This window comes from Perca flavescens, chromosome 13 (assembly GCF_004354835.1).
Source record: "Perca flavescens isolate YP-PL-M2 chromosome 13, PFLA_1.0, whole genome shotgun sequence".
Lineage (NCBI taxonomy): Eukaryota > Metazoa > Chordata > Actinopteri > Perciformes > Percidae > Perca > Perca flavescens.
The window spans coordinates 11,922,266-11,949,015 of NC_041343.1; the positions used below are offsets into that span (position 1 = coordinate 11,922,266).

Consider the following 26,750-nt stretch of genomic DNA (forward strand, 5'->3'; position numbering starts at 1 on the left):
TTGCTGTTTCCTACCTCTCACTACCCTGTGTAGTCCCTTGAATTCATTCGCTTGATAGAACACTGTTAAAGGATTATAATGATAAAAAAGGTCCTTTCAAATCTGTCGTTCCCTAAAGATTTTGGTTATTTATAGCCTTTGAGGGTTTTAATGGTCTATCCACAGGCATTTTAGCAGTGTGTACACATACCTGTCATCATCCTCTGCCAGAGCCACCTTCTCAAAGTGAATGTGAAGCCGGTGGTCTTCAGGGGCCTCCAGGACCCAGTGGCACGTCAGATTGTTGCTGTAGTTGCCAGGGAAACCAGGAGAGACGATACGACCATAGGTGGCATTTTTCATCATTCCCCCACAGGATGCTATACAAGAAGGACAGCGAGAGAAAAGAAAAGAAGACAGAGTTGGAGGGACCAGATGAGAAAAGTAATGACATCAACTAAGGTGGGGGGGGGGGGCAGTCCCTGTCTGAGCATAGATTTCATCAATATCAGGTGGATTGTGGCTGGACTACACTAGGCGGCTCACCTGGTTCTAAGGGTGTGTGACTGTGTGTGATGGACTTATAAAGAGAACAGGAAAACAGCAGCAGTAACACTATCAGTTCCGAGCAGCTGTAGGAAGGCACGGAGAAAGGCTGCAACTGGCAGATGAGCCTTTACCAGCAGGAGAAGGATAGACATGCAGCCCATTTCTAATTAAGGCAGCCAGGTCCAATGGCCTTATTTTGCCCCGTCTCCAAAGAATAGCTCCCTGTGCTGCTAATCACATGCAAACAAGCTCATTTGGCCTTGGAGTGTAACTAATCAACTTGGTAGAAGACAACCACGTGAATGCTTTTGTTAATCAAAATCACCTGTATCCCAGAGGAAAGCTAAAGAGAAGATGGCTTACAATATACCTAGCATTTTAAAGTTTTTTTAATTTCCATATTTAACTTGTAAAATTACTTCTGTCAAACTTTTTCTGAATATTGATTTAACAAATTTTCATAGAAAACATTGGTGGAAACATTTAATTACAGATGTAAGTTTACTTTAGAAGTCTGCCCCTCAGTTAGTGTTAACTACTGGAAGGTAATTGAGTACATAAAAAGAAATGTAATCTCAAACAAAAGGTTAGCAAGCATCTCAATTAACCTGAAGGAATAAGGACGTGCAGTTCTGGAGATTTAATTACATTTTGAGCTTTTTTGTTGTTTCAGTTCAGTAAGGTTGCTATACCTGACTGCCCTGAACTGCTTCTAATGTTAATGAGCTAACATGACATGTATCAAAGGTTTGTCTTACCCACACATCGGGGCTCCTTTCCACTCCAGTATGGTGTGGTTGCATTACGACAGGTGAGCATTTTGGGACCTTGCAACTTGTAGCCCGTGAAACAGCGAAAATAGGCTTCTCCGCCAGCATGGAGGTGCGTCACAGTAACTTCTCCACCGGGAGGCTCTTTGGGAAATGCACAGCTCAGCACAAAGGCTGGAGAGGAAAGAAAGTCAGAAATAGAGAGAACGGGCAAAGGAGACAGTTTAAATTAAATGCAGTATGTGTAAAACACATTTGATATTTTTGGCATCTCTGTGGCATGTAACAGGCCTATAATGCATTATTTGATAAGCAGCACTATAATGATATTGTGATATATTACTTACTTTGGAGGAGTGTTGTGCATTTTGTTCTGCCAGTGTCATGTCAGTAAAATGTATTAAATGTGATTGTCACTGTGGTATGCCCAAGACGTCACAGAGTAGCGACCATTTCAATTATATCACAACTTAATTCATTTTCTTATTTTCAGCTCTGTAATGACTACAAATAACTACTTGTATGTCCTGAACACTTCCTAAAGAGACCCACTTGGTCTGCCTTTATCACAATTTTAAACATTCTGCCAGCGTCTTGAGGCCTGAGGGGTTTTTTTAAATGTAAAAATAACAAACTAAGTTTTAAGATGTATAATTTCCCAGGATTCAATGTTTCATTCGGAACAAAAGTCCAATTCTGGCCAAAACAAACAGCCAACAATGTTAACTGGCTCCACAACATAATCCTCTGTGTCCTGCATTGTGTATAACCCCCACTGTTGTGTTGCATTGTTGACCATGTTGTCTCTGCTCCAAAACCTCACTGAGCAACCATACATATTTAGATATAAATGGGAGAAAACAAATTGTTTTTCCATTTCCACACACACACACACACACACACACACACACACACACACACACTTTATAACCAACCTTCAACTTTGTTTATTAACACCCCCAGCTCCTACTTAATTGCAGTTTACCAGTTCATGCGGGATGCAAATGTACAGAGACATGTTTGCAGCACTACAGTAATTAACATCACTGTGTGGTGCGGTGTAGAGCCACTGCAAATACTTTGACAAATGGAAACGTTACTGATCAGTTTAACATCACAGGTCTGTAATGTGATAGCTGGAAGAGGAATTGCCTCTGTTGTGGTTGTCAAAGAGTTGTGATTCCAGCAGGGAAAGATCAATGTTCCTGGACTAGCTTTGCATTGTTGTCCTGTCCCTGTTTTTGAATAAATGGTGTAGGATGGGATGGAGTTCGCATGGATAATGGAGTGAGCTAACCAAGTCTGTAATGGAAGCTATTAAACAGCCTTCTCTTCCTGTCTAACAGCCATACTGTTCTACCTCATTAGTGTAGGCACATTAATGACCAGACTAAAACTTTTAAACTTCTGTAAAATGCATGAACAACAAAACAGGCAACATAATTGGACCCACTATGGCTTGTGTTACAATCAGTGTGATTGTGCACCGGAAAAATTACAGAAACCTTTTTAAAAGCTGCAACTTTACTCAAACTTATCAAGTTGCACATTGTGTTTCAGCTTAATGGGGTATGCAAAGCCTAAATAAGAGCTAATAGAAGGAGAAAACAACGAGGGGCATACTGAAAAGACCTGTCAGCGCTGAAATTGTACTTGCTTGATAATAATCAGGCATGGGACTATGTAGTGTAAACACCTTAATATACTTATGTTACTGTAATATGATTAAAGTTCTTTGGTGTTTACAGAATTAAGAGGTGGACTAAAGCTATTTCCAGTTGCATAGTTGATGGGTTGTTTGGTGGGAGCCTGTCTGTAGAAATGTGCTTAAGTGTTACCTGTTTCTACTTGTTCTTACATATAGCTTCTTTGCTTGATTTGTATTACATTGAACATCACAGAACTGTAATATGAACATCTATTGGCATGAATCAAAGAGGCAAAAATGGCAACATCCTATAACTGTATTATTGAAATTTAATGTTTACTAAGTCACAACAGACATGGTTTGGTTTGTTGATTTGGTGGCTTAAAACCTACCTGACCCAATCTAAATTGTCCTGATGAAGTAAACTCCAACAGTTGAAAGATTTTGACACAGGTTCCATGATAAAATGGCTACACAACATCATACATTCAGAGCTTGAGTAGAGGCCACATTGATAGAAATGCACATGAATACTTTAATATTTGTGTTTGGTTCTGAGGTCTTTGTGTGCACAGATGCAGAGCAAGTGAAGGTTAAACAGCACAGACAGATTATATACTCTGCAGCAGGTTGGAAGGTTTTGAAGTGCTTTCATTCAAGCCATTTCTCAGATGAAAAACAACACGTTAGTAATGTTTCTAGCATTACCTTGAAGCTCAATTGGATATTCAAAGTTTTTATTCTATCAATCCTTTGAACTTGGACTCTAGGGAAAACAGCTCTAAATGCATAATGGCCATAAAGGCTTGCAAAACTGCCCCCATCTACTGTGTTTTACTACTCTGAGCCACAAGGACGAGGTACACTGCCCCTGGGTCATCCATTCAATTCATAGTTTATCACTAGCTCCAATGAACCTAGTTATTGCTATTATCATAGCAGCATTTACATCCCTATTGAGCATGCAGCGGGAGAGCCGGAGGCACAAATTGTGGAGCCAATTCCTGAAGTATTAAATTACGTGCAGTCCCCATTCCAGTAGATGTGGTGCTTGGCCATAAAGTCTGATTGTTTTGCCATTAGAAATAATAGCTCCACGGTGCAGACAGCCAAGAAGATTAGCTGATGCTACCGTAGGACCACAGGAAACAGACGTGTCTTTAGTGGTTTCCTTGTATAGGAGAGGAAATAGTCACATTGGTATCACTCATACCTGACTGGTATGGACTTGCATCCATCACCCTACTGCGTTCCCACGTTTTTTTTTCAAAATTACTTTAGACAAAGGAGGGCATCTCAGGTCAAAATAAAGAGACATTACTGACATAAATGCTATAATGTCTCACAAACATCTATTATAGCTGACTTATATTGGTACTTTGTTTAATACTGTTCTAAAATAGGCTTCCATAAAATAATAAGAATTAGGGGGGAAAAAATGGATAAAAGCTTTTGGGATTCAAATTGCACAGCTTGAAGTTAGAACATTGCTTTTTATGTGTAGCTTGTCATAACCAATACATAATCATCAGGCATCTGAACATGGGCTAAATGCTTTTTTTCCCTTTTTATTTTTGTCAAAAGTTCAAGAGAAACCCATCCCGCAGTGCTTTTTTTCTTTTTCTCTCACTTATCTGTGCAGCAATGGATACCTGTTTTTTTGGTTTTGTTTTTTTTTAAGTATTTTTGTTTCTAGTGTTTCCTGCCCTTTCTCATCTATTTGAAATTCAAATATTTTGTCATCAAATATGTAACTCTAAAACTGTATTTTGGATCCAATAATTAGTTACGGATTATTTAGCCCTAAGTCAAAAGCTCAACTTTCGGAAATCATTTAAAAAAAAAAAAGTAAACACTTGGTGCATTCACTAACACACTCCTTCCTTTAATGGGCCTTATCCTGCTGTATGCACATTTTCATTTGCCAAATGGAGAATGCTGCTCTTCAACCAATAAGGGACAATAGAATATTGTTGACCAGGGCACAATAGATGAGGTGAGGAAGCCAGTAAACCGAAGGTATCCGCTGTATTTCGACAAACAAATAAAATACATTTCAATTTAGGCCTAATAAACTGCTGCACTGTTGTATTTCACGTGTTGCCTGAATCCCTTCAGGTAGAGAGCTGGAATGAGATCAAACTTGGCAAGGTGAGGGCAGCAGATAATGAAAGTGGGTGACAGAAAACAGAACACAAATAATGAATGTAGTGTTGATTGTTATTAGTATATTTAATGACAGGGCATTTGGAGAATATTATCCGCAATGTGTTACATCAACATTTCGAGAGTAAACTGTGTTTCCGTGGAGAGAAAATCTTGTGCTAATGAGAAGTCATCTCTAGTCAGTTGTGGTTTTGTTGGGGTGATAGCTCTGCAGTTATCAGGTGACTTGTGGGAGAGTGTGATTCTCACTGTATCCACGCTTCATGTCCTGGCTGTGCACCAAAGCATTACCTTTTTACAGAAAGATCAATAGTGTTGTCTCTGGGAAAGTGATTCAGTTGTAGAAAGCCAGAGCATAGTTCTGCCATGATATGCCCTATTGATATTTATGTGGTTGGGTTAAAAACTCGATTTTAATGGTCATTTACTCAATAAAGGCTATTAAAGAGAAATAACTTTGTACTAGAGGCAGCATCTCATCAATGCTACTGAGAAGTTTTGGCAAATTGGTGGATCATTGCCAGTGGCCATTGCCACCTTACTTGTCAACCCAGCACATTAGTCACAGCCAATCAATATTTCCTGTAAAGCATCACCGCCATTGGCAATGCCATTGATTGTGATTTTCTTTCAAATGATTACTACTTCACAATATCCTGAAATGACAATTCAAGCTCACCTATTATGTTAATAGGTTACATATGATGGCAATCATTTTATCAACTAAATAACAGAAGTTGTGGTTAAATTCCATCATGAATTTAATAAAATTTATAAAGAAGTATCTTGCTAATCAGCAGTAAAATTGTCCTATGGGTCCTCCACATTTGCATGTGCAGTGTAACATTTAATTATACCCACAATGCTCATGCATATAAATGATTTTTATTTTTTAAATAAATAACAGCATTCCATGACCCATCTGGTAAAAAGTCTGAATATATTTTACTAGTTGAAGTCTACATTTTGACAAATAACTTAGCATGCCAGCACTGTAATTACCCCATCGTTATGCTTCTGGAAGAAGAATTTAATTTCCCTGTCCTGTATTTAGTTTGCTCATCTGGGTGCTAACACTTTAGGTTGAAGTATCCTTTCAACATGCATGCATGCACTGTATGACCCTGAAGTTTTAGTGGTTAAAATTGCTGCCTTTTCTTATTACAAAAGTAGTAAGTGCATACATGTTATATGCATAATACCAAGGATATTTGTGTCAGTACTAATAATGTTGTCATTATAGAAAATATGAATATAAATAGCCCAAAATGTTCATATTGATAGGCTTTCATTCATACTCAGAACAACACTATGGATTCAACTATTGCTAAAACAAAAAAGATAGTGAATAAATGAATGAATACAATTTGCATTAGGGTTTCAGATTCATGGAGCCAAATAACTTGCAAATTGGAATTCTGCAGCAAGAATTTAAAGAAACCCTATATCCTAAACAGATAAATGTGTTATTTCACATTTAATGTGTTGCTGGCACTCAGGATGCATTACATGTAATTTGTGTTTTATATATGGTTCTTTGTTAGTTGCATGCATTACATTTTTTCATTTATTGGAGCTGCAGTAGCTGTTTCTGGATATTGTTGTTGAATGGGGTGTGTGTGTATTGTGGAAAAGAAAAGGATAAGGATTTACATGGAAAGTGGTTATCTCCTCTCCTGCCCCACACTTCTACTTCTATACGTATAAACAGTAAAACACAGCTATAATCATGTTCCAAGCATCAGGCTCACTGCTGATCTTATGGAGGCATCCATCAGTCTGCCATCGCAGGCAGAGCCAACGTTGTAGCAAATATTAATTACCCTGAGCCGAGATCCATCTCTCCACAGCTCTGTCTCTTTCTCCACGCTTGTCCAATCACATTTCTCACAGCCTATTATAAAGGACAAGGTGATACTCTTCTTACCAAGGAGAAGAACACAAATTGAAATATCTTCTGTGTCTCCAATATGTTTAGTCTTAGTCTCTAGAAATCTGCTCGTGGCATTTTTGTTTCTCATTAATGTAACTTTGGTCGAAAACTCAGCTGCCCGTAGTATCGCCAGAACCCCAACAACTGAACACGTTACTCCACTCCAACTGCACAGGCTCCCTGTCCAATACCGTATTGACTATAAGATTCTTCTTCTCACCTTCAAAGCCCTCCATAATCTTGCTCCTCCATACATCTCTGAACTCTACCTACACCCTACACTCCATCCCGAACACTCCGATCCTCCTCTTCCTCACTGCTTTTCACTCCTTCTGCCCGCCTGTCCACAATGGGGTTTAGAGCTTTCAGCCATTCTGCTCCTCGCCTTTGGAACTCCCTCCCGCTATCCATCCATAGAGTTATACCATAGAGTCTCTACCCCTTAAAACCTCCCTCAAACCCCACCTTTTCCGAAAAGCCTACCCCACATGACTCCACTCTCCATTAAAACAATGGATAGATTTGCTTTTTTCTATCTCCATCTTTTAAATGTGATTGTTTTTAATTTAATTAGATTTGCCTTTTTAACTGTATTTTTGCTTGTTTTAACTGTAAGGTGTCCTTGAGTGCTATGAAAGGCGCCCATAAATAAAATGTATTGTTATTATTATTATTATTATTATTATTAACTAAATTTGTCCCATCGACTTCCAAAGCAAATATGTTGATTGATGGACAACTAACGCCACACATCTGACTGTGTTATATAAAGGCTTTATAGCGTGATAAAAATGTATATCAATTGCTGAGGAATATCTACAGTACATCAGACACAACAGGATCTATCTATAAAATGATTTAGAGGTGCAGTGTTAAGTTGTGTTAATGTTGGAGATGAAGCCCTCTTTGTATCAAATACATTTTTAAACAAAGTAATGAAATGAGGTTAGACACTGAGTAGTCGATATCCTTGACGTTCCATTTCCGGGATTGCTCCGGTGCTGCAGGAAAATCGACCGGTTTCCTTCCGCTTTCTTTGTGTTGGAATTTTAAATTCGGTGGATTTATGAGGACTATTGTTGACTGCTCCTCAGATCTCTGCAGGGTAAATTGAGACAGCTAGCTACAGTAGACTATGAGTTTTCTCTCGCACAACTATTTTGCAACTCTGCGGAGTTTAGCGCCGCCCATGACGATTCTGATTTTTTTAAAGAAATGCCATTAAACCAGAGCACGTTTTCCTCCTATCCCCAAATGTGGAGTAGCCAGACCCTCCTTCAGCGCGCTTTGGAGGATGGTCTGGCAAAGCAAGACTAGACACTGAGCAACCCAGTGCCATGTCCGGCCATTTTGGTGCCCTAGGCCAGACACCCACTGAGAAGATTGATTCTTTCACAGCCAAATCATTTAATGATGATATTCAAGTTTGATTTCTCTTTTTTTGCTTCGCTCGTCTGATCTGTGCTGTCACCAACACATTGTCAATTGTAAATGGGTAGGTTTATATGCACACTACTATCCATGCTACAAGTCTTATCCTGGTTCTAATCACATTCGGGATATGATATACTATACGTACAACATAAGAAAGCTGGTTATGGGTGACTCCATCATCATCCTGGTTTCTGATTGTCTGTAAAGAAGTGTCTTAAACTCCATAACAACAACAAATGACAGTCTCTGTCCTTTCAGTACCGAGGTGCAGACATTAGCAGTGTCTGATTTTCACTTGTGGATATCCTGGCCACATTTTATCATCCAAGATGTATTTAAATGCTTAAACAATAGACTGGCATTAAATTCAGTACAGCAATTTAGTTATGTTTGACGTGCATTTTTTTTCCCTTGTTGCCCGGTGTTTCACCTGTTAAGAAAGCTCTGTTTTAATGGAGTGGGGTTTTTTGACAGCTTACATTCCAGGAGCAAACATCTGGCATTATCTCCAAAACTTTGGCTATATTCATCATAAATGTCAATTATTCTTAGCTCAAGAAATCCTTAGTTTCACTTTAATTTCAGGGTATACATCATTTCAGCTTTTATCATTATATAATTTCTTTAACTGATAAGTACTGATGAGAATGGCACATCGCACCTGCCCACATACGTGCACAATATCCTGGTTATGAGTCTCATCTTGGTTTGGATCCTATTTAGGATATGAGGTTTGCATGGAACATGAGAAACCACTTGATTATTCATATGTCTTATGAAGCAGTGTGAGCAAATGCAGCACGGCTCACAAAATAAGCAGCAGCCAGCAGTTTCAATAATACGACGCACATCAGCAACCAGTATAGTGTCACAGAATCCTCCTGCAGACCCCTCTCAGCATCAGGTGCATAGTGCAGTTTGATCGTTGGGTTTATTTAACAGTGAATGTAGAATGGACCTGGAAAATATTGAACACAAAATAATGCTGAATAAGCTCTTCTGAAATGCAAAAAAGGAGAAGTGAAGGAGAAAAGTGCACCTACTAACAGTGTAATATATTTCAACTATTTGTCACCATCTGTCCCCATCTACTGTATGCATTACCCTGTGTGATCTGCACTGACCCCTCGCAGTCATCATTCAGCCTGACCACACAAAAATATTCACACATCCAACAGCGACAGGCTGATTTATCTCATGTCACTGTTTTGATGGTCGCTTTCATTTTCGATCTGGTGAAAGTGCCACAGTAATGTGGTGGGATAAATGTTTTGGTCACTGGCTTCTGCCATCAACTCAAATCGATGGGGCATGTAATTGCTGGCCACTTTGTGTGATTGCTAAGATAAACAGACATTGTTGCAGACATGGAAGATATATGTCACACGCAAAACAAGCGCGCGAGAGAGGGAGGAATTTATGGGCCATCATGTTCACCGAAGACATACAGTAACACTGCTGACAGATTTTGCTGCTGAAACACACTCTTCTCTTGTAGTTATTTGATCACATTTAATAATTAATTCTGTATAGTTTAATCTCTGCAGAGGCCAAAGGAATTCAGCATTCACAAAACTATGTTAATTCCAATTGCAAGCCATCTTCCCTCCTAGCACATACTTCTGACTGATAATCATGGAAAGTTGCCTGTACACATTATGGGTCATATGTCATGTAACAGAGCATTTTATATGAACATAGACAATGTTACTATCACAAAGTGTAGCCAGAAAGCTAGTGTTTTGCATGTTTTCACTGTAAACATTCTTTAGAGTGTGGTGTTTCCTTTGGGTTTTTTTTTCTGCTTGCCTGGCACAGACAATAAAGACACTATTCGGACACACCTGATGTCACCTAATCAAGGGAGATACTGTATGTGTGATTGAACAGGACTGATAAGCGCTCTGCTGGGGTGAGAACAGGGGATTGGATATTGGGGCATTCAGACGCACTGAGATGTGGGACGGGTTAGATGGCTGTGGAGGACAGCGAAGAGACGCGCTTTTAACGTGTAGGATGACACACAGGAGGGCTGCGTGGACGCAGCCTGACTCCTCAGGAAAGGCAGGCTGTCGGACAATGAGGAGCGCTCTCTCCTTCTACGGAGTAACTAACATGGTACTGGCTCACCTTGGTAATGCAGCAGGAGGAATCCGGAGTTGTGCTGTTGGTCACTGCGAAATCGGATGGAGATCTGGTTGCTCCAGCTGCGTAGTACGAGGCCCCTCATCAAGACTGACTCATTGGCAAGGATGAAGGGCTCTCGGCCACCTGTGTCCTCCACTGTCACCTGCTCTCCCTCCAACACACTCACATTTAACACCTACAAAAAAGAGATTGCACATTTTATTGCTGTGCATTCTGTGCATCCCATACCGTATGATGTCATGGAAGCAAACTGTTCACTGACTGGCATAACCTTTGCAAAGAGTCTTTGGAGTAACACATTGCACAAAGGTAACAGTGTGTTGTATTTTTGGCACTGTTAGAAGCACATTTCCATCCACTTTTTTGAAGACCAATAGACAAAATGTATAGACTTTTAAATGAACATAAACAAAATCACATTACACACAAACATGGTGACTAACTGTTGACTTATGAGATCTGAATTCACACCATATGGGATATTAATTCAGCACCCCCCCACTGTTGTGTTTCCATTTTAAGCCAGGTTTGGTCTAATGATGTTGCTCTGAAAAATGGGTCACCTGCTGTGTTACTTTGCTCAGTTGTCTACCAACACAGTTGCACAGGGATATGTTTGGTTAAATAATTTCTTTGTTAACCTGCTCCCAGATTGTAGACATGTTCTTGAGTAATTGTAGAATGTGTCTGGGTCATTCCACTTATGGTTCGTTGCATGATTGACTCATCTTCTTTCTGTGTTTGCCTTGTGCCTTGAAGCAACTCTGACAGCAGTGCTTTATGTCTTCAACATGTTTGAACAGCATCTGCAGCTAAATCTGGTGAAGGAACCTCGAGAGGATTGCATATAGTTAAACTATAATGGAGCACTGACACATTTTGGAGCCACATCTGATTCATTCCCCATAGAACTAAAAAAAGAGGAGTGTGGCTTTCAATAATCCAGAGTAACAAGCTAATGATAACTAAACATTAAAAAAGGCAATCAAATAACTAAAATTCAAGATTAGCCAGATAGATTAAATATTTGCTAAGTAAATAGCTAAATGTTTTGTGCATTGGCAAAAAAGAGGAGATACAATATATATATATATATATATATATATATATATATATATATATATATATATATATATATATATATATATATATATATATCACTGCTCAGAGCTCAATGACTCTGATTATTTTAAACCATCTTGCAACCAGATCCAAATGGACCCAGCTCATGTCTTAAATGCAACTAGTATAGGTATAGGTTGTTTATCGCTACCCTCTAATGCGACCCACAGGAGCATTGCATAAATTAGCGCACCTAGGTGCAGGAAACATGACCCACAGGAGCGTTTTTCTTCCTCATATCTAAACCAGAGAATTTAACAGTCACAGTTTTATACGATAGCGTTGAGAAACGGTCGCAGTTTGGTTAGGTTTAGGCACAAAATACGCACCAAACCTACTTAGTTAAGTTTGGAAAAAATATCGTAGTTTGGGTTAAAAACTTAACTTCTGGTTTTGCACGTGACGCAGAATGTTACGTAGTTCCGTTTGTTTGGGTAAGTTTAATAAAAGGTCGCTGTTTACTTTTCCTTTCAAACATGACATTAACTCCAGCGCCTAGGTGAAAGTCCTGCATTTGTTTGAAAGTCCTGTAATAGTTTGGGCCGTTAGAGGGCACCGCCACTATAAACGTAAAGAGTGAGTCATAATTGCTGCTTGAACAAATAACTTGGGAGTGTTTTTTCGGGGGAGAACCGTCTCTTTGAACGACAAGTGCAACTTCAAAGCCTATTCAACCACATCTATTTCAAGCTCTTAGTGAGATTCATAACATGTTCTGAAAGCTAATGCTGTCATAGGTAATGGGCTCAGGTCTCAGGTATGCCATGAGGCAGAAAAAGGCCAATGTCCTTGAGGTTATATGTGTGCAGGAGTGTTAGTGCACCAGCCTGGAAAAGCTGAGACAGTGGGCAGGATGAGCACATTGCACAATGGCGGCAGCAACATGAATTTGGCCAGGTTGACTAACTGTCACTCAGTCAAAGGAGAGCTGACAACGAGTGCAGAGAATCTAATGGACACTCTGAGACTGAGCTTAGAAGTGACTTCTTCCTGAATGATCCATGAGGTCAGCCACTCTGATTGATTTGGTTTTTTATCACAACCAGAATTAAACCCAAGATAACTCTGGAGGTTTTCAGACTAACTGAAAACACTGAGAGCAAACAACAGATCAAAATAACAAGCAAACAGCGATATTCTTACGATTTGTGTGTATGTTACAAAATCACCCTTGTATGTTTTAATACAAAAACTGTGCATCTTGACATTGTGGCTTAGTTTAGTTGTTGCATGAGCTTTAAACTGCAGTGTCACAGTGAGTAATAAAGGAATGCCATGTGATTTTAGAATCCCTGTTTCTCAAGGGCAATGGCAATGACAAAGCCTTCGGCACAGTTCCTTTTTGTCTCTGAGTTAATATAGAGGGCTTGGATGTTTTGCAAATCAGGTTACTTCAGCTACTTGCTCATGTTATAACTCCATAATTCACCCTACAGTACACTCCTTTAACATCCATACTCATATTTTTGAGGAATGAGTTGATAGTACAGACAATGTGGATTGCAATTGTACTATTATTATTATTGTCTTACAAATTTTCAAAACCATGGAGACTCAGCTCTAACATTATATCGATTGATTGTTTTTGTATAATGTAGCTTAGACTTTAGACATTGAACTTCAATGAAAAGTTTGCTTTGTTATTGTACTTACATTTGTAAGCCTCCATTGAAGCAAGGTTGAATTTATTGGAGATTCAGATAAAAAAAGACCAGAGGGTATAAATTCTTTGTTCTCTGAATTTGATTCTCCAATTATTTTGTGACGTGTTTCTGTTGCCTCCACCATTATGTAAAGCTGCATGGTGAGTCAATAAAAGATGGCTGATATTCCTCCACCAGGGTTCATAAATATTTCAGTCAAGCATCTCTCCAAAAAAAATCAGGCTAGAAATCAAATGTCCTTCTTGCTAAAGACCTCCATGGAACTGGTGGAGAGCCTCTTATCCTTGATCAATTCACCATCCCCTATCCCCAATCCAAGTCTAGTATCAATCTTTTTGCCCCCCTTAATGATATCAGATGCTGGACCAACAAACATTTAATACAATTGAATTGAGATAAAATGTCATTTCCTGGGCCAATACTTATTTGAATTGAAGTTTCTACAAGCCATTTTGTGCAATTATGTTTTTTCTTTTGTTTTTTTCAACTCAAAAAAATCCTTGTCTCCTGCTCACATAAAGTTGCCTGGACTGCTGTGATGCACTTAATACTGATATATGTTAAAGCTTCATCCCTTAAATTGGTGCTCGAATTACTGGCACCAAAATATATGACCATATTACCCCTGTACCAGCCAACTTATTTTGGTTCGGAATTGCTAATAAAATGTACTGCTCATTTTCAAAGTAATAAATAGCTTTTCTCCACATATATGTACTGTATTCCCTTCAACGCCCGGCCGCGTCCTGCTGCGTCTGCTGCACCCACCCATGCTCTGCAGCGCCACGCTTCATCCCGCAACGTCCTGCTGTGACATGAACTACAACGACTACCTTCAAAGTCACTGTTCCACTATCTTTGATGCGACTATTATCGCCATCACACCCCCAACAGGCCCCGTCAGACACCGCCTACCAAGAGTCTGGGTCTGCCGAGGTTTCTTCCTAAAAGGGAGTTTTTCCTTGCCACTGTCGCAATAGCCACTGCTAATGCTTGCTCTTGAGGGAATTACTGTAATTGTTGGCGCTTTGTAAATTATAGAGTGTGGTCTAGACCTACTCTATCTGTAAAGTGTCTCGAGATAACTCTGTTATGATTTGATACTATAAATAAAATTGAATTTAATTGAAAATTGAATTGAATTAAATTATTCGCTGACTCCTTATGCTTTGGTGTCACCTTAGATCGATGGACGGGGCTCTACTTATAATCTTATTATGTTATCTTCTTCTTATCCTATAGGTGTCAGCTAGTAACCAAGGATGACCCTTTGCAAATAAAGTCCCTGGACATTGGAACCAGTCAGACAATCAGACAGGCTATATCTTTACTTTGATATATCTTAAGAAAGACAGTAAATATTTAATATTTCACCTGGTTGGGTTTGAGTGCCAAGCGTTAAGTTTCACTACACCATTTATTTTTTGTCTGTACCTATTTATTTTTATTTGAATAATTCAATTTTATTTAAATAAAATTAACACTTTGGTCCTTTCTTTATTCTTTTTTCATCAAGAGCACGTTATAACTGCATTAAGAAAAGTGCTATACAAATTAAATTTATGATCTATCACATTTTATTAATCAAGATCAGACAGTTTTCCTAACTTAAAAGGTGCACTATTTCTGTCAGCAGCAGAACTGAAAATGTTTTGGCTTTGATTATTATTATCATATATTCATACCGATATTTATCTGAATGCAAATAGCAGAAAAAAACATTGTTATTTGTTGTTTATTAAGTTAACATTACAACACAACATTACATTGTGAAGGGGTTTATTGTGTGTTCATCTAATATTTAGTAGGCACTCTGATATTGCAACAACTTATATCTTATCCAGTGAGGTCAAACAGATTGTGGGTCTGTGACCACTTGGTTTACATATACCAGAGAGGCTCACAAAGGACAGGTGAGCAGATAGTGGACAGTGAGCAGTTGGACTGATAGAAAGCTTGTTCCCAGAGGGCCCTATCATCTGTCATCCACCCTGGGACCTGTCAGAGCAGCCAGCAACAGCTGTCCTGCCTCAATTATGAATCATTGGCCATGTCAGGAGACATCCCACTACCTTATCTTCAACAGTGCTGGAGCCAGATGCCCAGAGGGAATTCTTTCTCTTACGGTCTATCTACACACGCATACATGTAGGCTACTGTACATGTGTTTATGTGTGGGTGCACGTATGTGTACACACACACACACACACACACACACACACACACACACACACACACATTTCTCGGACGGTAATGAGAGCAGGCTTATATTGTGACTCGTAGCTGGAATCTCTGCCTCAGCAGACACATTTGTGGGACCGGGGATTTGGCTGACCAAGCACACTTCTGCACCAACCACAACATTATCTGAGGATGCCATCTAAACATTCTGCTGTTCCATTTTGAGAATTGTGTTGAGATAAGAAAGAATGTCTGTTTAGTGTTTTTACCCAGGTTAATAAAAGAAAAGCTCTAAACAATGCAAGAAATGTAAGACTGTCCTCTACGTGTTCTTTCAAATACCAATCATTAACCCTCAAGTGTTTATTTTCTCCCTCCCAAGTGATCCAGTAAAGTATTTCCTGAGCCCAATCAAAATAAGAGGACAAGAGCAGAGAGGGTCATCACTCGTCCCTCTGAACACTGTCCTTTCAATCAAACCACTATAATGAACAAACCAACCTGCAAGGCCACAATATCGGGGGTGTCTCCAAAATATAGGTTTCAAAGGAAAACGATGTTTGCAGGAGTAAATACCTTGATTTTAGTGTGTTTACCATGATCTTAGAACAGCTTCTAGGGTGCTGCAGTGAGGTGAAGATTCAACTTATCGCCTTCAAACAGAAAGAGGGCTGCCATGGGTTTTAATCTCTTACTATGGAGTCTCCACTGGCATCTGACAGTCCACACAAAAGCTAAACTAAAATGAATCCGTATCATGCAATTAGGGAGTTACTGTCTAAAATAAGGGCAAAAAACATATTTCTCCTGGTGCTTTGAAAGAAACAATTTGTCAAACAAATTAGCCTTTTTACACATTGGATTAAGAAATGAGTGAATAAAGATTATATCTTTATTCAGGCATTTCTTAATTCATCTGTAAGCACACAGTACGTATTAACTGTCCGCAGAGGCTGGCTCTCACTGATAATTTAATGTTGAAAACATCTGCCGGTGCTCTGCAATGAACATTTACACTGGCTCACAGGAGCCATTGCTGATGGAGAAATGAGCAGTATGTAATCAAAATGATCCCACTATACATGGAAATTAAATGACCCTGCTGCTGGGGGCAATAAATCAACAGCCATTGGACTCACCAGCTGCAGTGTCATCATTACTATGGCTGATGCAGTGGAGCACACTGGTAGTGTACCTCCCTCATCACCCCATATCTCAGACTCACATTTGAATCATCTTGGTACACCACATCTAGTTTTTGTTTGTCTCCTGATAAATTCTCATATTAAAAAAAGAAACCTTCCAGTGCTCATTATATGGAAACGTTATCTTAATTGAACATTCATCTCTGTATGAAACAGCCAAGGCCATTTCCTGTTTGCCCTGCGGTCTAAAACAATGGTTCCTTACTGTACCAATAAGCAAAAGCTGAATGTTAATGAGAATGTGCCAGTGGCTGACTACAATACTAACTTGCTCATTGTCACTTATGTCACATTGTGATGTAACATTTATGCTCCTGAGATCACCAATTGCCTCCACCACATAGCCTAGTTGTGACCATCCTCTCAAATATGATCTTGTTTTCCCTCCAGAACATTACAGTAAAGCAAGCACTAAGGCCCTCAGCATTTGGAACAAATTCATGAGATGAGGCTCTTGCTCTATGATAAATCAGCCTCACTCTCTGCGGTGCCTCTTGGGCCTCGACATCTCTGTTTATTTGCTGCAGTGTGCATTTTTGCATAGATTTAAATTCCTGCATTGCTAATTACTCTTCATATTGTTTGGCATTTGCTTTCCCAGCCTCATCGTGACACTGAGAGAGTTGGAGAGAACATAGTTGTCTGGCAGACAATTTTTCTCTCTTTATGACAGCTAGCTGGGTGGAGGAGCAATTAGTGTCACCTGAAGTCATTCCTCTCGGGATGACTAGGCCCCATGAAAACTCATCTCAGAAAAGCCCTGGCACCCTAAAAAGCTCATCAAGATCAAACTGGCCTTCTTTATGTCCTGCCTACTCCCCCAAGGCACAACATGATGAAGGCTTCCCTCTGCCTCATCTCAAGTTGATTAAAGGTAGCAAGCCTGTCTTGGCCTCCATTACTCAGTCAGGCTCAGTTTCTCTGCGACATATCTGCTACGTGTTGCGTTCTTTGTGATTCTGGTGAGTCACAGAATGACCTAAGCATGTGCATAACCTTGTTAAAACGTCACTGTTAGTATGTCAGAGGCGAGGACTACAGGCATCATTGCATTTTAAAGAGGAAATGTGTTGAGACTTTCATTGCAAATATCACAACACTTTCTTGTGGCCCTTCCATTTGATAAGAGCACTAGCTGTCACTGAACACCAACAAAACAAATGTAATTCCCTCCCTCATCAGCCACACTCCACCAGGTTCAATGCCATCTGCATTTTTGCTTCTTTTGTAAGAAATACTGGAATTAAAATGAGACTGCAAGGATCAATACAGCAATTCACCTAGCACAGAGAGGAGGCTGTGTGTCAAGTATTGCTTCTGCTTATTAACATGACTATTGATTGGAGTCAGAGGAGCGTGGTCGCAGAGGCACCATCAAATACCAATCGTTAACCCTTGAGTCAGGGTTAGCTATAAACACTTGGCATGTTCTCTAACATCTCAATCAGGGTCATTTCACTGACAATGTACTTCAACCATACTTTATCCCTACCGTAGATGTAACTCATTAGTACATTAGATGTTTGGTTTTGAAGTTGTATTTCATTTTGTTTGGAAACGTCTGAAACAATATTCATTCATTTGTGGATGAAAAACTTGGAAGCTATAATTTGAGACTGAAGGCATTTGTTTGATATTTATAAAATATAATTAAAGAAAAGTACCAAAAAAAAGTTTTGTGTTCTCTTTCACTTGATGGTCACTTCCTATTTTAACCAACATAATGAAAAGAATAAAATAAAGTATTAATGAGAATCAATTATATACAGGTGAAGCTAGAGTGGTGTAAATTCATTCATATATCACCAGGTTCACCACAATAACTAGCACTGCTTAAGACAGGGTAGAGGATAGACAAATAGAAAAACTTATAAATGAGAGCAGGATGAAAATAGTAAAAAAAAAGGTGCAAGTTGGGAGAGGGATGGAGAAGAGCGAAAAAATGAGATATACAGTATTGACCTCAAAATCCTCCCTCACCATCCTTTTAAATGATGCTGCTTCAACCTGTCAGAAAATGGAAACACTCCCCCAATCAGCCTTTGTGGCAGTGGGAGAAATTGGCCATGTCTGGGCTCATAACCCCTGAAATGTATCAACCTCTCTCAGTCCCTCCCACACAATACATTCATTTTTAGCAAGAGTGCAGGGATGTGGCCACCATGAAACCGAGCTGGAACAACCTGTGCAGAGCCTCACATGGTAGCTCCTTTAGACCCAGGCAGGTAGATCAGTGAGCAGAGAAGACGGAGAAATCAGAGTGGGACAGATGGCCTGGAAAGAGCTGATAGCTAGCTAACCCACTGGATTTATTTGATCAAATAAAAAAAAGCTCCAACACAGATTTTAAGTACTTTAATGCCACAGCCCAGTTCTGGAAAACCTCCATCTGTCCTCTAAAACCTTATTGCAAAAGTGACTGCCGCGAAGAGGAGGAGACAGATATAGAGGACAGAAATAAGATGTGCTTAAGATATGGCCAATTCATTGGTAAAAATTACAGTAACCCTGTGTGGCTTAAGAGTTATTCATCATTGCTAAACTTAATATAATAGCTAAGAATGTCAGACAAAAATCTATATGTTACATCATCATCATACATTAACTTATAACATAATATAGTTTGCACTAACTGTTCAAATGTCCTGCACGTACGGTTTTTACCTATTTAACTAGGCTAGTGCAGTGTACACTAAAGTGCAAGACCTTTTTAAAAATACATATTTTCAGTGTTTATTACACTATTGGTTTATCTCTGTGCTGAAAGTTGGTGTTACGTCAGCCTCCTAATATTTGTGCAATTATTCTGCAAATAAATTGTAATGCAGCCAGAATCACCAGATGGGGCAATGCATTATATGCTATTAGCTGTGGCAGAGGTGTTGAACAGTCAGGCTGAGGGCAGTAAATTCTCCTGATACATTTTTCATCCTCCCTCTCCTTGAAGCTGCCAGAATGCTGAAAGGGGTATTGACTAAGCACAGAAAAGGTCTGATCTTTCTTATTTATTCCCCACCAATCTCTGTGATGTTTTTGAATGCTGGTGGAAATCAGAGGGGTCTCTGAGTGTTCTGTGTGTGTGTGTGTGTGTGTGTGTGTATGTATATATGTATAATATATATATCTATATCTATATCTATATAGATATCTATATCTATATATATATATATATATATGTGTATGTGTGTGTGTGTGTGTGTGTGTGTGTGTGTGTGTGTGTGTGTGTGTGTATATATATATATATATATATGTATATGTGTGTGTTTTACTGAAACATAGGTACACTACATCAACATAAATATTTTTATACAGTGTATAAATTATATTATACAGTCCCCTCATCTGTCCTGAGTTTTTCTTCCACCTAATTCCCTTCCTTTGCCCTTGCAAACTGCTGGTCTGTCTGTGCTATAACGATGACTCCCTTCCATAACGGAGGCCGGTTGCCAAAATAAGAACATGCACTTCAACCATAATGTCCCTCCTATGGCTGCTCTGCTCTGAAGTGTGGAGCAAAAGCTTTTCCCCTGTGTTAATGCTCGGCACTGTAAAGGGTATCAAAACCCAGCTGATCAAAGTAAATACTAAGACATGTATTTCTGTGATTAACAAATACCAGAAAAGAAATATCTGGCTACAAACCAACAAACTGTTTAAGATCCAAACAGAGATATGGCAGAAATCACTGTGTGATGATGACAAATAAGCTCATCAGAGCAATGAAGCAATGAATTTAGTCGCTACAACAACAGTTTGTTTCATTTCTCTTTTCTTATTGGATACTATAATATAAAGGATTAGTATATTTAAAATGACAGAAAACATGATGAAAAGTAGGACTCTCACAATAAAATCCTCTCACTGTTTAATTGAACTATATAGAAACCATCACTGTGGAAAAAGCATTAAATATGCAAGGTAAAAATTGTCCTGCTTGCATAACAATTTCTCTGCACACTTCTCCTTCTCAAGTCTGTTTTCTCATCTCCTTCATTCCTTTAAAACCCTGGGACCTGGATAGCCTCCAGGCAGAGGAGCTTCACACATTGCTGATGAGAAGGTATGACACATACTTGACTTTAATTTCTATCTTTCTATCTTCTGTCGCCAGAAACAGAGACCAGGGCTCATCATTCTCTTCAGTTGTGCCAGCAGTTGTCTGTATAGTGTGCCATCAGATCACTATCAGTTTAGCTGTAGGAGGGAGGGAGACTGTGGCCCCATCTGTTCACATGGTGGTGCTGAAACACATGACTTCCTCCTGTTTCTTTATAAGAACTGGTAGATGAGTCGAGGATAAAATATCTATATGGTCCCTTCCTAGCTTTGCTGTTTTGAGAATTTTCTGGAGAAGCAATGGAAGTTGAGATCTGATATTTCAAATGTGGTGAAATGCATATGTGTGTACGCTTGCACATGTGTGCCTGTGCTTACTGTATGTGGTTCAAAATGTACTTGTGTTACCCAGAGGAAGCTTTCAGAGAAAAACAACCTCAAACATATACTCTGTCAATACTTATCTTAGCCCTCCAGAGGCAGCAAGACAAAGCTCACACATTTTAAAGTCTCCTGTGGTAAATGAGGCGTTTGAGAAATTGCAAATGCCAGGGAACACACACACACACACTGTCAGTTAAATTGTTTATAACCTTTTGTGAAAAGACTTACCAAGCAAACATTTCAACCTCGTGCAGACCCCATCACTTGTGCACCCATCTACCCACTCAACCCAACAATTTGTCGCCTGTCTATCTCTGTCAACCCACACAAGACTGGAAAATACTGTTACAGCTAAGACTAAACCAAAATATGTCCATGCTCTTCACTGGTTAAATGGTACCCATTTTTGCAGCATTATTTTACCTTTAGACAATTGTCACCTGATACGGCAGTTCCTCTCAGCTCTACTGAGCTTTATAGCGTCTTTGAGCTCATTGTTTTCATCATATGCAGACACAGGCAGCTGTTTCCAGTTAAAACACTGCCGAGCATTAAACGGCAAACAAAATTAACAAGAAGCTAGTGAAAATATTGGAGCAAGTGCCAGATTATTCCTTATGAGTTGATGGGAGCTAAAAGGAATGTAACTATTGGACTTACACATTGCAAATGTTGCTTTGTGTCTGCTGGATGTGTAAATAGGAACTAAAAATGTCAAAGTTGTGTATATAGTGCCCAAAAGAATCTATTAATTTTGGTTTAAAGATAAAATTTCAAATTTACCGGTTTATCAGAAGTTGCATATGTAGTTTAAAAATTGCTAATAAGGGATAACATTAGGAGGACTGGCGAACCGCCACATGAACGACTCCTTTGGTTCTGTTTTACAAACCAGTCTGCTATCTGCTACTTCAGCACCCCGGACAGCGCTATGGGTTATCGATACACAGCTGGGTTACTGATATTTCAGAGCCATGGTCAGGCGATAGATTGAAACTTGCACAAATCTCAGTCAGATATAGTATCATTGAGTCAGGCAGACTAGACTAAACAATCCCTCTCTCCCTGCATTCTCTCTTCTGCTGGTGGATGGAGAGGGAGGATAGCAGGTTTACAAGGGGCATGCATTTTGATAATTTTGCTAACAGGGGAATCTCATCCCCCCTCAAATCGCCTACTGGATCACATAATAGAGAGCCAGTACTGACCTGAACCTCAATGCCATATCCCAGGTAGACCGTAACCAGATAGTTACACTCCACTCCAGAGTCAAGTTGCTGCAGGATTTCGATGTTACCCTCAGGGTCAGTGAAATTCAGGCTGCATGGCTCTGTGGGAGACAGTGAAAAGACAAGTTATTCCCTTTTTCCCAGACCACTGATCTTTCTGACAGCCCACCTGTGTCACCATGGCCCCATAACCCTCTAACTATCTCTGCAGATCTCCTCTCCGACACTGCTCATCTGGGCCGTCAGCCCTCTGTGGCCAGTGGAAAGGACAGTCAGGACACATCAGGAAAAATCAGATTGTTTCTGACACATGAGCAACTCTGTTATCCCTGGTGGAGAGATGAATAGTGTGCAGCATGCGAAATGAACAGCAGTGATGTTGATGACCTGATGCTTTATTCTCTTCTCCTCTGGGATAAATGTGTTTAATCTTAGGGGGAAGGTTCTCTCAATTTTTTATTTCCATCGGGCCAAAAGTTATTTGGATGCTGCTGCTATTTATTTCACAAAGACGCTTGAATGTTCTGCTCAGTACATCTTTGAAAGTCAGAGAATACATGCCTACCTGCTGTTTGTATGGTGGTGATGGTGGTGATAATGGTTGTGGACGTTGTGTTGGGGAGTGGATAACCAGGGCTGGTTTTGTTTTTCAGTGCAGTCTCCCTAGCCTCTCCTTTCTCCATCTTCATTGAGGAGGGTGCAAGTGTAGCCTCTACAGGAGAAGGACTCCAACTTTGAGGTCGACTTCTCTGCAATGATAAGGAAGCCACTGGGTTTTCACTGATTGAACCTATATTATTTGGTGTCACTTGAGTGGTGAGGGAGTCTGTTGTTGGCTCTACCTTGTCAGCCCCCAAGGTCTTAGATGACTTCTTTTGAGGGAGAGACATGGGCGGCCTTGGTGTTGTGGGAGTAAATGTGGTCAGTGGGGAGGTGGCAGCCTCAGTGGCAGTAGTGGCAATGTCTGAGAAAGGTGGGGCATCTTCATGGGGCACCAGCTGAGTGACAGGGTCTCCTGCATCTGAGGCAGACATGGAGCCTGGCATGGTGGAATATGCAGCTACAGAGCCATCGCTCCTAAAAAAGTGCTGGTCCCCCTGGAAATCCCTCGTAAGTAGGTGTTCATGAAGCCGCAGGCCCTCGAGGACAGGCCGGTGGTTGGGGATGTTCATTGGTGAGACAGTGGTGACAGAGTGCACTTCGCTCTCTGTGTCCTGTGTTGAGGAGTCCCTGGCAGGGTCTGGTGTTCTCCTACTGATGCCATTGCTTTCCTTTGGAGCTAAGAGTAAAAAGAAAAAGTAAAATGTCACAGGCCAGTAAGTTACAAAAGCAACATACACAAGAGCAGTACATCTTTTTCATTATAAAATCATCAAGACTATGTCAGCCTATAATCTACCAAAATTATGCCTAGATGAGAGGCTGTCCTATTGTATAATTCTTCCACATATTTTGTTGCTATTTAAATCAGTTATTTTTGTGTGTGTGTGTGTGTGTGTGTGTGTGTGTGTGTGTGTGTGTGTGTGTGTGTGTGTGTGTGTGTGTGTGCAAAGTATGTATAAACCCTTATACCATCCATTATAGAAGCTTCAAAAAAAAAACTTTTGTAACATTTGTAGGTCACTACAAGTAATGTACAGTATGCATGGTATAATAGTATAGTGTGTTGTGTAAGAAAACATAGTTTGTTTTCAGATGTATCTTCAGATACTTTCTTTAAATTAATTTACATGCCATACTATACATTTCATTAAACTAACATGAATAATATTTTAAGATGCGGCTGATTTATACTGACAGTGTTGAGTAGCACCTTGCAGAAAGCCAATTTATTATCAAAGACAAATTCCACAATCACACTCCGCAGGCAGTACAATTTCAGAGCAGAAAAACACTAGGCAGAAAAAGTATAGCTACTTGTCAGATAACAAAGTTTAAAAGCACATATTTTTCTGAGGCTAGTATTTTTTTTTGACCTCACTCACTCACACACACACACACACACACACACACACACACACACACACTGTGCCGGAATTGTTAATAGTTCAGGGACAGGGACAGTACAGGAAGAACATTCAAACTAGGAATAGTCAGTAAACCAAAAAAACATGTTATACATTATTGTAAGTTACAGAAGACATTTGCTGACACAAGTTTAAACATGGAACTTTTACAGTTTAAAAAGCAAAAGATGTTCTTTGCAGGCCAGGGATTTTGCCATTTTGTCAATGACTGAGCTTCAGTTTTAACTAAACAGCCATAGAAACAGTTTGAGTTTAGCAACAAATACAATCGCCAACCAGAGACAAATGCATGCATTTAATAATTGATCAAAAAATAACTTTCAAAAATAATAAACTACTACAACTGGTGGGAGGTAAGCAACACAAAACTAAAAAAAAATGGAATAAAATAAAGACTGGAAGGATTAAAGCTGCCCGTTAGCTACACCTGTTTATGTCACACCTGTCTTATCAGCCTTAATCACTGTTAGGGTTAGGGTTAGTGTGTGAAAGAGGCACAAACTAATTTGCTTTAGCTCTCTCCCTATGAAGAGTGACCAACTAAATTTAAAGGAACAGTACAGCCCATTATAAAACTAATTATCTACTTCCCTCTATGCCAGTTTCAACATCAATATATCTTTTACTGTAACAGCTCAAGAAGAAAGACAGGCCAATCAGTTCATGCAGTGTACGCTTTTCCTTTTTTGTAGCCAAAATGATTTCCACAGTGAGTCCAAAAGTGCCATATTTACCCCATTAACTGCTACATTTTCCTCACATCAGTTGTTTGGGTAAAATCTAATGAAAGGATGGTTCCCAACACTGCAAATCCTCCAGACAGTGTAAATATTAGCAAAGACAAAGTCTTTGTATGTCTTTAGTGGCTTTGACAGGACAGCTATCTTGAAATGATCAACTGTTCTCCAGGCCGGCTGCTAGTTATACTTACTCAAATAACAACACAAACTGTTTTCCCTCATTTACAAACCTTCATGTGGAAAGAGTTCAGGTTTTAAAATTCTAGTGCTGACTGGCTGTTTTAAGCTATGTGTTGGCAGAATTTGTTTCTATCTTGTTGAGATAGAGGTAGGAATACAGGCCCGGACATAAACAGAAAACATCTATGGCAATCACCATCTTTTTAGGATAGTGAGATGAGCTGACTAAAAACACAACTGATTTTGAATTCTTGCTTTTATTTTGGCATCAATGTAATCTCAATCTTTTTTTCTTTCCATCTAATTTCATCTAAACATCAAACAATTGTATGTTTTTTGTATTGTGTAAATAAGTAAGATAAATATCAAAAACACTGAGGGAGTTCATATAATCCTCTTATGTGTGCATGAAACAATGCCATCAGCTTTGACACTTTAATTAGCTTGCATTCATTTGTCTTAATGAGGCAGAAAAGCTGCCAGCACACTTTTCATGCTTGGAGATGAAAGGATGTTGTTGACACAGGCAGCAAAAGAGTGAGATATCGTCATGGTGAATCTATTAACTACAGCCCTCCAAGAGGCTAAAGGCTGGAAGTCAAAACAGATGTAAGATTCATTTTAAAATTGTCTTTAGAGGTCAGGTGAATGGTGATACAATGTTTGTGTACACAATACATTTCAAGTGAAATACAGTAGCATGTCATGGTTGAAACAATATTCTCAAATGCTTTTCAAGGCAAATTTGTTTGACATAAATAAATAAATATAAATTGTTGTCTTGAAATTCAATTAAATTGTGGTGAGTTTCACAGTCAGTGTATACTTGATCAGTTCCCATGTGATCAGTTCTTAACATCTGATTAAAATTGCTTGCATATTCTACAATTCACTGGCTCATTTTGTGTTTATTGATTACAAGCAGTAGTTGCTTTTCCTGCATATGAAACAGCTGAAATCTGCTTGCCAGGACGACAACATTCACCCTGGAAAATTGACTTTGTCTTTATTGATTATATAAGGATTCCCATAACAGGAAACATGCATTTAGGTTTTAAATGAGAATTGGTGACTGAATTAATGTGAAAATGAGCCGTGCCACAGGAGAAGCTCGGCTTTGCTCGTAAAACTTTAATAGTAGATGTAAGCCCTCCCCCATGCTATTTGCAATTTCTCTTGAACAGTTAGCCCAAGCCATAAGGCAAAATAAAATAAAAATAAAATAAAATCTGTAATATTCAGATTATATCCAGTAGCAGCTCAATATCACTATTTGCAGATAATATTTTGTTGTACATTGCTGATCTTGAGGACTCTATTCCAAAAATTCTTAAG

At 39.3% G+C, this 26,750-nt stretch overlaps 1 protein-coding gene across 1 annotated transcript in view; it reads right to left on the bottom strand.

Moving 5' to 3' along the window:
* Positions 1 to 26,750, bottom strand: part of LOC114567007 (seizure protein 6 homolog) — a 53,416-nt gene that overhangs the window by 18,260 nt on the left and 8,406 nt on the right. The window contains exons 2-7 of the mRNA XM_028595898.1: positions 23,311 to 23,747; positions 23,034 to 23,217; positions 22,448 to 22,569; positions 10,610 to 10,802; positions 1,287 to 1,472; positions 191 to 359 (exon numbers count right to left, since the gene is read on the bottom strand). Coding sequence (XP_028451699.1) covers positions 191 to 359; positions 1,287 to 1,472; positions 10,610 to 10,802; positions 22,448 to 22,569; positions 23,034 to 23,217; positions 23,311 to 23,747 — 1,291 coding nt within the window. The remainder of the gene's footprint in view (positions 1 to 190; positions 360 to 1,286; positions 1,473 to 10,609; positions 10,803 to 22,447; positions 22,570 to 23,033; positions 23,218 to 23,310; positions 23,748 to 26,750) is intronic.